Below are 12,854 nucleotides of genomic sequence, written 5' to 3'. Positions count from 1 at the left end.
AACAAAGACACTAAGAACTGTTGCACAACCGTTCCACACAAACACCTGATATCCGCCTACTCAGGATGCACCTGGGACATATGTAGCCTTGATATGCAACAGTTTGCAAAAAGGTGCATTTAAGGCTTTCATTATCAGAGATATTAATAAACCAACTGGGACAAATTGAGAAAAGCACCACAGCGGTCCATGTCGAATCTCTGGAGGGAGTGAGTGTGTGTAGGGGCTGTTCACTGGCCGTGCTTGAACATTCCAGCGGACTGACTAGCCCTTGACACATGGTAACGATTAAAGACGCTGTTATACGCAGAAAGCAGGAGGACACAAGAGAGAAAGAGGGAGACCATGTTTGCAAGAAAGACTGCTTCTTGTTGTTCAGAAAAAGAAAGCCTGACTCTTGGATTATTCTGGTTGGAAATCTTTCTTTTCGTGGCCAACAATTACATAGAGCTGAATCTGGAGATTAACTCTGGGAACAGACCAAAAATTATAACATGCAACGCCCACCAGAAACAATGTCAGAGGTGTACTAGAGGGGCGAATCTATAAAACCACTGCTACTTCTCAGTGTAGAGCAGCAGAGGCAAGCTCAGGTTAATGGGCCAAGAAAGTGTTACATGCAGAGAAACAGAGCATGACTTGGCAGAGATAAGCCACTGTACTGATGAAGCCTCTAAAGCACATGCTATGACTGCAATTTAAATCCAATGAAATTTCCCCTCTGGGATAAAGCATGTCAACAGGGACATTCACTTCAGAGAGAAACAGAGAGACAGCCCAAGTACTAAATTGTCACTACATCCTCCACTGATAATGTGCATGTGACTATAAGTCAAATATGAACATATAGTTTGTTTATTGTCAAATGTCAAGGTTGAAAACAACATTTTGTTGAAACTGCAACACAATGACTAGCAACAACAATAATTACTCTAATAATAAAAATGTGATTAAATTATAAATAAATATATATATATTTAAAAATCACAGTGTGCTTATTTACAAATGTCATGGTTGAAGACAACATTCTGGTGTTGTAATATCTAATAGAAATAAAATAATTATAAAGATAATATAATGTATTATTTATTTTACAGCGAATAGTATACAGCAAAAAAAAAATTATTGACTGACAGCCTTTTAAAAATGATGTTGCTAAAATTAACTATTAATCATATTTTTGGCAGAGCCAGTAAGGACCTGAACTGCTGAAGTAGAAAAAGTTCCTCAAGAAAAGGTGGACACTCATCGAATACATTTTGTGAATCTCCTGACTCTCTCTTTCTCTCCCTAACTATCCAAAATTCCTCCAGCAACCCCCTTTGTCCCGGCTCTCTGGGTCCGTAGGACTATTTAAAGCACCTGTTACTAGATGGACCCCAGAGTGCAGCTGTCTATCTATCTATCTATCTATCTATCAATCTATCAATCACTCACTCACGCTGAAGACCCTGTCCCAAAGCTATCATCACTTACACCCAAAACTCACTGGTTTTCTGCTCCTATTTTTCTACAAATTGCTTGTTCATAGCTTAATATGCAAAGAAACCATCAGTATTATTTTATGCATTTCAACTATATTATATTTAATAAAAAAAATCACTGAACCTGGTAGAGCTATATTTTACAGAGCCCCTAAGGGGTTGTGGTGATGGAACAACACTTTGCGTTCACTCACAATACTTTTGCATTCTCTCCAAAACTATTGTGCTCTCCTGAAAATTTGCTTACAAAAGTGCTGAAATATAGTTTTTCCATCTAATATTATTTCCATTAAAAAAGTTTTGTGAGGAACATTGTTCAAATTAAACGTTGTTGTTTTTTTTATGTTTACATTACATTTTGCTGAAATTGCAAGAATAAAAGAAATCTATAATAACAACAACAATCATACTAATAATAATTAAAAATAAATAAATTCAAATAAAAATATAAATAAGTAAAACAAATAAATAAATAAAATATAAAAGAAGCTTTCTCACACAAATCGTTTTCCATTCCCTGAAGAAACATCGTAGTCTCTCACAAAACATTTGTGTTTTCCTCCCATTTCATTTTTATTTTTATTTTTTTTACCATCACCATGTCCCTTGAGGTGCGCCATATTATTTCCATGTAAATGTAAATGTATATATTCTCACACTTTATGGTACATCAACATGAGTGACTGAGTGCGTAGTCATAAAATAAATAAGGTGAGTGGTATTTCCTGTAGTGGCAGCAGGGCAACCCCCATGTGACACAGTTCACACACATAGGGTTTCTTGGATAAGGGTGCAAGAGTTTTTCCTGCACCTCTGTCACCCTACACTCTTGCATAAGGGGAGTTTGAGAGGCAGGTGCCCTTCTGGAAAGATCCGTCTCATTGCCAACGACAGCTGGGCTGAAAGCACTGCCGTCATGTGCCAGCATGTGAGACGGTTGGCTACTACCCCCAAAACCACATCTGCAGTCAAAGACCAATCATATAATCATTGGTCAATCTAGTATTTATTATGAACATATCAATTCCATAGCAGTAATAGGAATGAACATTGCCCTTTCTCTGTGTACGTCTAGTTATTTTGAAAGAATGGCATGCTGCCGATCCCTGACCCACTTAGACATCCGAAAAATATAAGGCTTTTGCCACTGCAAAAATACAGCACTGACCTTAAAACAGATACAAGAGTCATTTTATAGAGGATCCAGAAAAATGTATCATACTTTTTGATTTATATGTCTGATAATATTAGGTGAATTACGTTGAAACATAATGAAGTTCTCCTAAATCAGCCAAATTTAAAGCTTTTTACTGATGACTGGGCATTCGTTTAGAATCGGACTGTCAGTGTACCACTAAAAGCACTGGAATATAGATATAATGCATATACCAATGCAACCTTCCTAGCATATAAATGCAATACCAAAAATCCTTCCTAGCATGTTTCACAAATTAAGGATAAACTCTAGTCAATGATCATTTCATGCCTGTAGGTCCTTTCCAAATGAGACGGATCCACAAATTCATAACATTGAGCTGGGTTCAGGACCATGTCCCAAAGCCCAGGGGTACAAAATGCAACCCAAAATGTGAAAATGTTGTCCTAGGATCTGGTTTTGCTTCATATAAATTTTTCCATCTAGACAGGATGTCAGATCACAGAAAACAATAAGAGTCAAATAAATGACAATTATATATTTATAGATCAGCCAATATTGGCTCACTTTGAGATTTTCTGCATCAGCCAACATCTATCATGTGTACAGATAATGCACAAATGATGTTTCAAACTATTTTAGTAGTTACTCTTATGTATGACATTAACATACATTTTAACACTCTATATTAATCATATTCAATGCACATTCAAACAAATATCAGGATAGGCTACTTTGATTCAAATTGATGCACTACTAATCTGCCAAACTGTTTGCTGGCCTAATATTTAGTGATGAAAAGCATTATATTGTGCATTATATTAGCATTATCATGCACAAAGGGCAAAAATCATTCACATTCTTCATGGATATCTGTATGGTCCATGATCACATCTTCGCTTAGCCTTCAGCTGTCCATTCAAAGAAAAATGAGTGTGGGCAATCTAAAACCATTATTTACAACTTCCACAATTATAATTAATGGAATTACAACAAATGAGAATCAATATTTACAGTTAAAATGTAAAACAGACCCATTATAATAGGTTAGTTTGTTGGTCTGACCCTCCTAATTAAGGCTCGAGCCCCCCACAGAACATTAAAACAAACAGTCGAGGATGCTTTTTTTAAAGTACGTTTCCTTTAAACGTGAAAGTATTGGTTTCAAGCGTTTCAAAGAACGTTTCACTAGCCACAAAAGTCAGATTACAAGCCATAGTGCGCTAAGTAAACGCTTGACTGATGAGCAACAATAAGCGTTCCGTTATCAAACGGTGCATCATCATAGTTTACTTGTCACTTAATTAAAGATTTACACATCACAATACCGTTTTTGTTTGTTTTAGATATCCTTAAGATAGTTATGGTTAGCTAAATGGCATAAAATCGCACCAAAGCGTGACCGCCCACGAGCTGAGCGCATATATAGCCTATGCAATGCAACAGAACTTACCTATAGAAACTAGTTTGATGTGTTCCCGTTCTAAAAACTCTAGCGCGACGGACACGTTCTCCAGCTTCATCTGCCTGAAATTGGGTCTGGCGTGGTACTTTCTGTACATTTTCTTCTGGCTGAGAACTTCCAGGAGCCCGATGAGCTTGAGCCCGTCGGTCAGGTCCTTCTGCAGGTCGTTGATCTTTTTGTTGAGGCATTTCAGGTGCTCGTTGCACCACCTGGTGAAGGTGTTCTGCTGGATCTTCTTCCAGGGCGCATCCTCCGCCAGGTCCTTCTCCGTGGCCGGCATCTCCTCGTCTCCGTCCTCCCCGTTGTCGGTGCCCTGGTAATACTGCGGCGGCAGCTGCTGGTCGTAGTATGTATTATTGCTCATCATTTTTTCCTGATGTTCTCGTGCCCCCCTTTTATGCGACTATCAGCGAGGTTTTACAGCGCGAGGGGGAGTGGGACAGGCGCGCGCGCACGCTCTTCTGAGGGGGGAAAAAGAAGGAAAGAAAACGAAAGAAAGTTTGAGAGTTGGAAGCGCGTGCGAAAAGGGCAGGGATAGAAGTATTTCTCCGGACCAGAAACCAGCTTTGAACTAACTAAGAATGGTGGCAGAGCGAAAGTTTCTGTTTAAATTGTTAATTCTTCCAGCTGATACTTTCCAGAACGCACACCGTCAGAAAAAGTTCGCTTCTTGCATTATTCAGGTACGAAATAAAAGGAAAGACGGGAAAGGAAACGCAGCTTCATTTACTTGAATGGTTAAAGAGGCGCTTTAAACTCCGAGAGCCCTCCGGCAGGGCTCACACGTCAGTCTGCTGGATCTCCTGGTATGCTGCTGTCATCCAGACCATATACAACTGCGCGATGGACGGGGGATTCTCTAATCTGGCCGAGATAGTGATACCGGCGCCCGATTGGGCGAAGCGCGCGTCGGGGAAGGGGATTGGACAGCCCCCGAGCGCCGCGACAGTTGTGACTGTCATTTTTATTTTTAGGAACCCCAAATTGGGTATGTGGGGGACTGGAGTTGCGCTTGTTGTAAAACGTGGGCTCTTTTTTAACAACTGGGGCTGGAAAAAGCAAATGACAGCATAATTAGGTCAGTGAGACATTTTAATAGAGGGTGCTAAATACATAAGGAGAAGGGAAGACAGGATATTTGTTAATAATAAAAATAAATAAATAGTATGGCAGTTTATAAATAAAAAATATTTTTGGCTGCAGTTGAACAAACCTCTATTCCAGTAAATGAAGTCATACACTGCCAAACATTTTTTGTTAACTTTAGCTTTATATGAGTGATTTTGCATTAAATGTATGTGTATGTATATGTATATGTATATATATATATATATATATATATATATATATATATATATATATATATATATATATATATATATATATATATATATATATATATATATATATATATATAAATACAGTACAGACCAAAAGTTTGGACACACCTTCTCATTCAAAGAGTTTTCTTTATTTTCATGACTATGAAAATTGTAGACTCACACTGAATGCATCAAAACTATGAATTAACACATGTGGAATTATATACATGACAAAAAAGTGTGAAACAACTGAAAATATGTCATATTCTAGGTTCTTCAAAGTAGCTTTGATTACTGCTTTGCACACTCTTGGAATTCTCTTGATGAGCTTCAAGAGGTAGTCACCTGAAATGGTCTTCCAACAGTCTTGAAGGAGTTCCCCGAGAGATGCTTAGCACTTGTTGGCCCTTTTGCCTTCTGTCTGCGGTCCAGCTCACCCCTAAACCATCTCGATTGGGTTCAGGTCCGGTGACTGTCAGGTCAGGTCAGGTCATCTGGCACAGCACCCCAACACTCTCCTTCTTGGTCAAATAGCCCTTGATGCCTTCAGTGTGACTCTACAATTTTCATAGTCATGAAAATAAAGAAAACTCTTTGAATGAGAAGGTGTGTCCAAACTTTTGGTCTGTACTGTTTATATATATATGCTGTTATGCTGCTTCAATGTATAATTAACTAGCAATTTCTGATTGAGAAATTGATTCTTTTGGTACACAAATTTTACCATTGTACATTTTTCATACTTAATAACGGTTTTACAGTACCTTTTTCAATAAAATGTGTAAAATTTGTTACAATGTAGTCAACGAACCTGTCCAGTTTCCCAATATGTTCTGTCAGTTTATAAAACAGTTCAAATGTACAGTTGTCGACCCATATTAAATATTAATTATTATGCGGTTTGCATTGAGTCCGCTACAAAGTGTAAGAACAACCTTTAATGAGGTCTGAATGTTCAAAAAGCATTAAGCAGAACTATTTTACATTTTATGCATCATGATAATTTAATTCAGATTTTATTAATTTGGCACTAAAATATAAATAATGATTGTATTAAATGAGTTTATAAGATTTAGATATAGTGTGATTCTAACATAATTCAGACCTGGGCTAGTTTAGTGTTTTTACCATTAGACTTTTGACACAAAACCTTGTTACAGAGACATGACCATATCATGTAAATAATGATTTCATAATTTCAGCCCCTGTAAATAATGCTTTCAAACTAGCTCATGACCTCAGGTCACGGTGCTGTCAAATTTCACAACCTGAAAGCTTGTATCATATCACGTTACACACGTTCTCAAAACATGCTTTAAACATTTTATGAAACTATTACAAACATCTAACACAAAGTTGCTAAAGTATACTTTGCAATAACACACTGTGAGATATTATGGGTCTGAACTGAAATGTATATACAGTAAATGTGTAACAGTAAGACAGAATGAGTTATTGTAATTCACTGTTTGCTGCTCCTATGGTTAACTGTGACTAAACCATATACAGGCATATGGTTCACTATTACTGGAAAAGTAAGACCCCCATGGACACCGTTCCATGTGTCATACACAAAAAAACATAAATTCAGAAGTGTTCAAAGGGAAAGAAACCTCTTACACGCAAAACCCAGAAATAGAAGAGGTTCATATACTTACAATGAAGTCACAGCCATGACTCAGAACCTCAGCATGCTTCGATGTGAACTGACAAATAAAACAAATGTGAATGTCAGAAGAAAGACTAGATAAATGAAGGGGGACATCTGTTCATCATTTAGTGAAAGCCATGGATATCATCTCACCTTATGATTCAACAACAGCCTGAAACAAAAACCGTTCACTGATCTGACAGAAATAAACGAGCACATACATTAGATCAAGATGCTCTGGATAAACTACTTTATTAGTTCCTGTTCATTTACAAAATATACATGGTTACCAAAATACTTCAAATTTCATTACTATTTTTAAATAAATGCCTGTTAAGGCAAGACAACATGTAAACATGTCAAAGACACTGTATAGAACAGTTACAGTTACACAAGCACATACAGACACGCAGCAGTATCGCCACAACACCACATACCGACATCTCCATACATTTACCACCCTCCAACATCCAGTAAAGCGCCACTTACAAATGCATTTCTAATGATTATAATAGTCTGTACAATTTGCAATTCTCTCAAAAACCAAAATACTTTAATTACAAGATAAACAGAACAGAAGAGAGAACTGGTCTGGAGTGGGAATGTACAGAATGGACTTAAAGGAATAGCTCACCAAAAATGAAAATCTGCTGAAAATGTACTCAACCTCAGGTCATCGAATATGTGGATGAGTTTTATTTTTTCATCTTAAAAAGGAAAGTTGAGAAGTTTAGCATTACATCACTTGCTCACCATTGGATCCTCTGCAGTGAATGGGTGCCGTCAGAATGAGAGTCCAAACAGCTGATAAAAACATCACAAGAAATCCACACACATCAGTTTAAATCTTATGAAGTGAAAAGCTGTGTGCTCTTAAGAATCAAATCCATCATAAAGTGGTTTTAACTTCAAACCATTGCTTCCAGCTAAAATATGAGTCCTCTATCCGTAAAATTGTTTTATCCAGTGAAAAAGTCATCTCCTCTGAATCAGGAGAGAAATATGCTCAGATGAAGAATCGTTTACAAGCAAAAGACTGTCCAAAACAGTTCTAACCAAATATGTCTTGGAATTTGATGTGAGAGGACAACAAGGGATGGACTTTTCACTGGAAAAAGAATTATAATGAATTATGGCCAAAAGCGATGGTTTAAAGTAAACATGCCTTGATGCAAGTTTCCTACAAAAATGCTGCTTTTCACTTCACAAGACCATAATAGATCTACTACAGCGGAACTTGTGTATTATTGTGACGTTTTTTTTTATCACCGCTTGTACTCATTATGTACTGATCATTATGACAGCACCCATTCACTGCAGAGGATGAATTGGTGAGTGAGTGAAGTAATGTCAAATTTACCAGAATCTGAAAAAACTAACTCATCTACATCTTGAATGGCCTGAACCCTGATGGTGAATACATTTTTAGAAAATTATCATTTTTGGGTGAACTATACATAATAATTCATAATAAGGTCCATTTGGAGAACGCCTGGGCTTTCCAAAAGTTGCTATAAACTCGGATTGCATATTTTTTAAATATTCTGGAAACTTTCAAATCATAAATTTCTTCCACAGCCAAAGTAACTGAGTGAACAGATTAAACAAATTGAACGAGAACCTTAATTACACTGCTCTTCATTTTTCATCCCAAAACAAATGTGAAATATGTAGAAACTGCAAAAAAAAAAAAAAAATTGGACAAATCATGCAAAGTCTAATCATACAAAGATTGTCACAGGAGCTCAAATCTACCACTGGTTTCAATCACTCAGCATGCAGAATCTACTGCCATAGACATGCAAATACACAATCTGTACATATTACATCATTTACAAGTGCTGAGTGGAAGAATAAAATAAATTTGCTCCTTCTGATGTGAAACACGTTTTCGAAATTCCATTTCATCAAAGTAACAAACGGTCCAATGAAGTACAGGACAAATAGCACGTTTATTTCAAAGACAAATCACTGTGTAGCATGCACTGTCTTATAGAAAGTCAGCGGACCACTGATATATTGAACATTCAGTTGTGCTACCACTGAGTTCTGAGTCTATCAACAGGAGCAGAAAACGCCTCTGGAATGACCTTGGGATACTTAAAATATTCCCAAACACTGAGACTCAGCAAAAACTAATGCCAGGTCTTAAAACCACACTATAAAGATCACCGCCTCAACACAAGTCAGCCGTCTGCAAGCAAATATGTCTACTATGATATAGTCACTTTGACAAGAAGTCTACTTTGTGCTGTTTGTTGAAAATGACACCCAAAAGACATCAGGTGAAGACAACTTGTGTGTATACCAGAAATGATTATATAATAATAGATACTGTACATATAAAGTCAAAGATTCTGTTCATAACAATAGTACCTCGAGGCTCAAAGCATTAATTTACCAGAATCGTTACATGATGTATATGAGTTCAGTGACAGTGTTATTAATCTTCATGCAGGAAGGTACATCTGTAATACACCCAGACCTCAAAATTGTGACCTCTGATGTAAAATGCTACATATAAGTACATATTTCTAAGTTTTAAACATCTTTAGTGAAATAAACATCATTTAAGACAAGTTTCTTATCATTATAACTTTTTTTGGTGAAAGGCAGTATGGAAGTTTCTGCTTCTAGCATTCTTATTAGCTAGCTACTCAATACATGTTATTTACGTTTTTTGTGCTACAGATTTGAATTGCATTGTACGAAACATCTTTGTCATGCTATTATGTAAGGGTTTATGATAGTAGTTCTCAGCTGGTTTTTACACTCACATCAAGTGGCAACCAAATAAACTAAGAAAATATTTTTCGTATTTTGAGAGAGAAAAAAAGAAGGTCAAACATTTAACATTTATTAATATTAGCATGAACTGCATAGGTCCAAGGATATGCATGATACGATTTGTGAAGATTTACTGACTACAAAAGGTATGGAAAGCATTTCAGGTCTTATTTTGCATTTTTATAAGTTTTTTCATTTTGCTACAGTATTTTAATTTTATTTTAGGACAGTTTTTTCTAAAATAAACATCCTGCATCTCGTTTTTGGGTCCAGACACCAGATGAGAACTACTTTTTCATGACATTTTGTACTTTCTGTAAAACCTTTCAAACTCTGTAAGTTTCTTTGCAGAGAAGAGATTGTATAGATATATATGTCAGCTGTGTCTTGTTATTGCAAACATGCAAAAATTAAAACGGCAAATAACTTCAGAAGAAATCATCAATGCAACATTAGTGGAATACAGTAGATCTGTGCTTGCTCATTACACTTGTTTCAGAATTCTTTTAGTGTTCTTTAAGTGAATGCATTAGTCAACCCTTGTATAAAAATATCTATCACTCTTTAGCATCATTTATCAATCTACACACATAAAATCAATCTACAAATTTAATGTCTTGGAATAAACAATTCAGATACAAAAATATCTGTGTAAGTTTAAAATAAGCACATTAACATGCTAGAATAACCTTAAACCACCTGGAATCTTCAAACTCTGAAGTTTTTCACCAAAATATATGTAAAAATGACAAATAGTATACATTAGATGAGTATTCTCCTTCGCTAGCCTATAGAGAAGTATTGTACAGTTACCTACAGAGTTTTTGAGTTAGAAACCAAAGAGAACATGCCATGGTCGAAAGTGAAAGAAGTTTTCGGTAAGTGAACCTAAACACATATGATTTTGACTATATTCGGGAGACTTCGGTAAGTAATTATTCAAAATGGGAAGATCCAGGAAGATTAAATAAGTACTGCATGCTCCTACCTAATCCAAAAGCAATGAAGCACAAAGCGATATGTTGCATCCAAAGCATTGTTGATGAAAAAGGTGTCCTCTTCGGTCCCCAAGCGATCAGGAATCTGCTTATAGAGGTAAAATGTGCAAATGTTCTATTGAAAAGTGATAAGGCAAAGAGTTTTGGGAAAGAAAACAACTAATGAAATGGAAAGCAGGGAGCCAGATCAATCAGAAGCTCTCAGAGTCATCGTCCATTCTGACAGTTTAAATACTCACAGCCTGGCGCCAGTGTCTGTTGCACTGCTGGTTGAAACGGATATGATTGTCTACAAAAGCAGAGCAAAGCAGTTGAGACGGCAAACAACCAGCATCACGATGCACACCAAAAAGCATCAAGTTTGGAGGCTATGTGTTATCGTGTTCCCAGCTAAGTGGTGGTTTTCAGTTCCCATTGGTGGTTAAGTGTGGTCAGGGTGATAGAATTGTGTACCATGGGCAGAGTGGGACGATGAGGTCACTTCCTGTCCAGGTCTCAGGCCAGAGCTCTGGTGAAAGTAGGAATGAGTAGAACTGCTGCTGCTGCCACTGCAACAACCATCACCAGGTTCCAGTCTCCCTCACTCTCCTGAGGTCAATGAAAAGATGAGAATGAGGTCAAGGGAAGTCATATTTACATTTTTTTCTATTATTTAGTGTTGCTTGATAGTATTATAAGAACAGAAATTTGACATTGGTTGTTTAAGGGTTTTTCAGCAATACACAATTACATTTGTAGATTTTAATGATATATATCATTAAAATCTAAAAATGTAATTACATATTACAATTAATTGTGTGTGTGTGTGTGTGTGTGTGTGTGTGTGTGTGTGTGTGTGTGTGTGTGTGTGTGTGTGTGTGTGTGTGTGTGTGTGTGTGTATATATATACACAGAATTAAAATCAAGAGAAGTCATACATTTTTTAAATATATATATGATATTAGCCATATATATTTTGATATTTTAATGCTATATAATTACATATATATAATTACATATGTACATATACATATACATACATACATACATATATATATATATATATATATATATATATATATATATTATAATTTTGTGTTCTTGTAGCTCAATTGGTAAAGCAAGCACAAGGTTGGGGGTTTGATTCCCCCGGAAACACATGATAGGTAAAAATTGATAGCCTGAATGAACTGTAAGTCGCTTTGGATAAAAGCATCTGCTAAATGCATAAATTTTATTTTAAATTTTAATATATACACACACATACACACACACACACACACACACCTTAAATATTTTAATTAAATAAATAGTATTATATACATATATATACTTGTAAAATCTTAAGCTGATAATCAATATTTTGAGCATCTCAGATTTTTTAAATGTAAACATTTACGTATTTTGTAAAATTAAAAAAAAAAGTCCACATTTAACTTTAAAATGTATGTACTTTTTCTGACAGAGGCTTCGATGTTCATGACAAAGTGTATACTGAAGCAGGTACACACTCATAAATGTCAATGAAACAGGAACACAAATCAGAGTTGGATCTCTGGCTAGAGGACACTGAATGAGAATCCAGAACTGATCTGAACCTTTTGAGGACTTGCTGTTTATTTCCAGTCATCTCCTGTAATAGCGGTGGACTTAAGAGCTAAATATACCCATTCAGAAATGTGGAGAGATACAAAGCCAAGAGCAATGACCCAGTAAATACTCAAATCACTGTCACACATGTTTTCTTTTACATTCTCTATTACTCTTTCTCCATCTGGTGTTGTGAGATTGGCAGCGGAAACTGCATGACAGTCCAGCAGAATCGAAGAACTGTGTAAGTGTGCGTGAGTGTGGCTTCACTTGGCCCCTGCTGGGCAGCAGAACTGTTGAAATTAGAGTTGTGTCATGCATTTGGCTGGGATAATAATATTTGGAAATCTCAAAGGATGTCTGAATATGACTTGATTTTTGATGTTGCCAAACATCCTGCCTGAAGAAAATAATAAATGTCT

At 36.2% G+C, this 12,854-nt stretch overlaps 2 protein-coding genes across 10 annotated transcripts in view; both read right to left on the bottom strand.

The window, feature by feature from the left end:
• The window catches only part of LOC132098800 (filamin-C-like), a 51,296-nt gene extending 46,337 nt beyond the window's left edge, over positions 1-4,959 (bottom strand). For 7 of the 8 annotated variants that reach the window (XM_059505002.1, XM_059505006.1, XM_059505003.1 and 4 more), the window contains exon 1: positions 4,094-4,959. In XM_059505002.1, the coding sequence (XP_059360985.1) occupies positions 4,094-4,472 (379 nt within the window). In that variant the 5' untranslated portion in view covers positions 4,473-4,959. The remainder of the gene's footprint in view (positions 1-4,093) is intronic. The other variant, XM_059505005.1, reaches the window with a different exon arrangement.
• Positions 4,960-8,376: 3,417 nt separating this feature from the next.
• Positions 8,377-12,854, bottom strand: part of LOC132098799 (coiled-coil domain-containing protein 136-like) — a 31,736-nt gene continuing 27,258 nt past the window's right edge. For both annotated transcript variants that reach the window (XR_009422973.1, XM_059505001.1), the window contains exon 9: positions 8,377-11,451. The gene's annotated coding sequence lies outside the window, so the exon portion shown is untranslated. The remainder of the gene's footprint in view (positions 11,452-12,854) is intronic.

This window comes from Carassius carassius, chromosome 22, assembly GCF_963082965.1.
Source record: "Carassius carassius chromosome 22, fCarCar2.1, whole genome shotgun sequence".
NCBI classification, from domain to species: Eukaryota; Metazoa; Chordata; class Actinopteri; order Cypriniformes; family Cyprinidae; genus Carassius; species Carassius carassius.
This window is presented reverse-complemented; position numbering and strand designations above follow the sequence as displayed.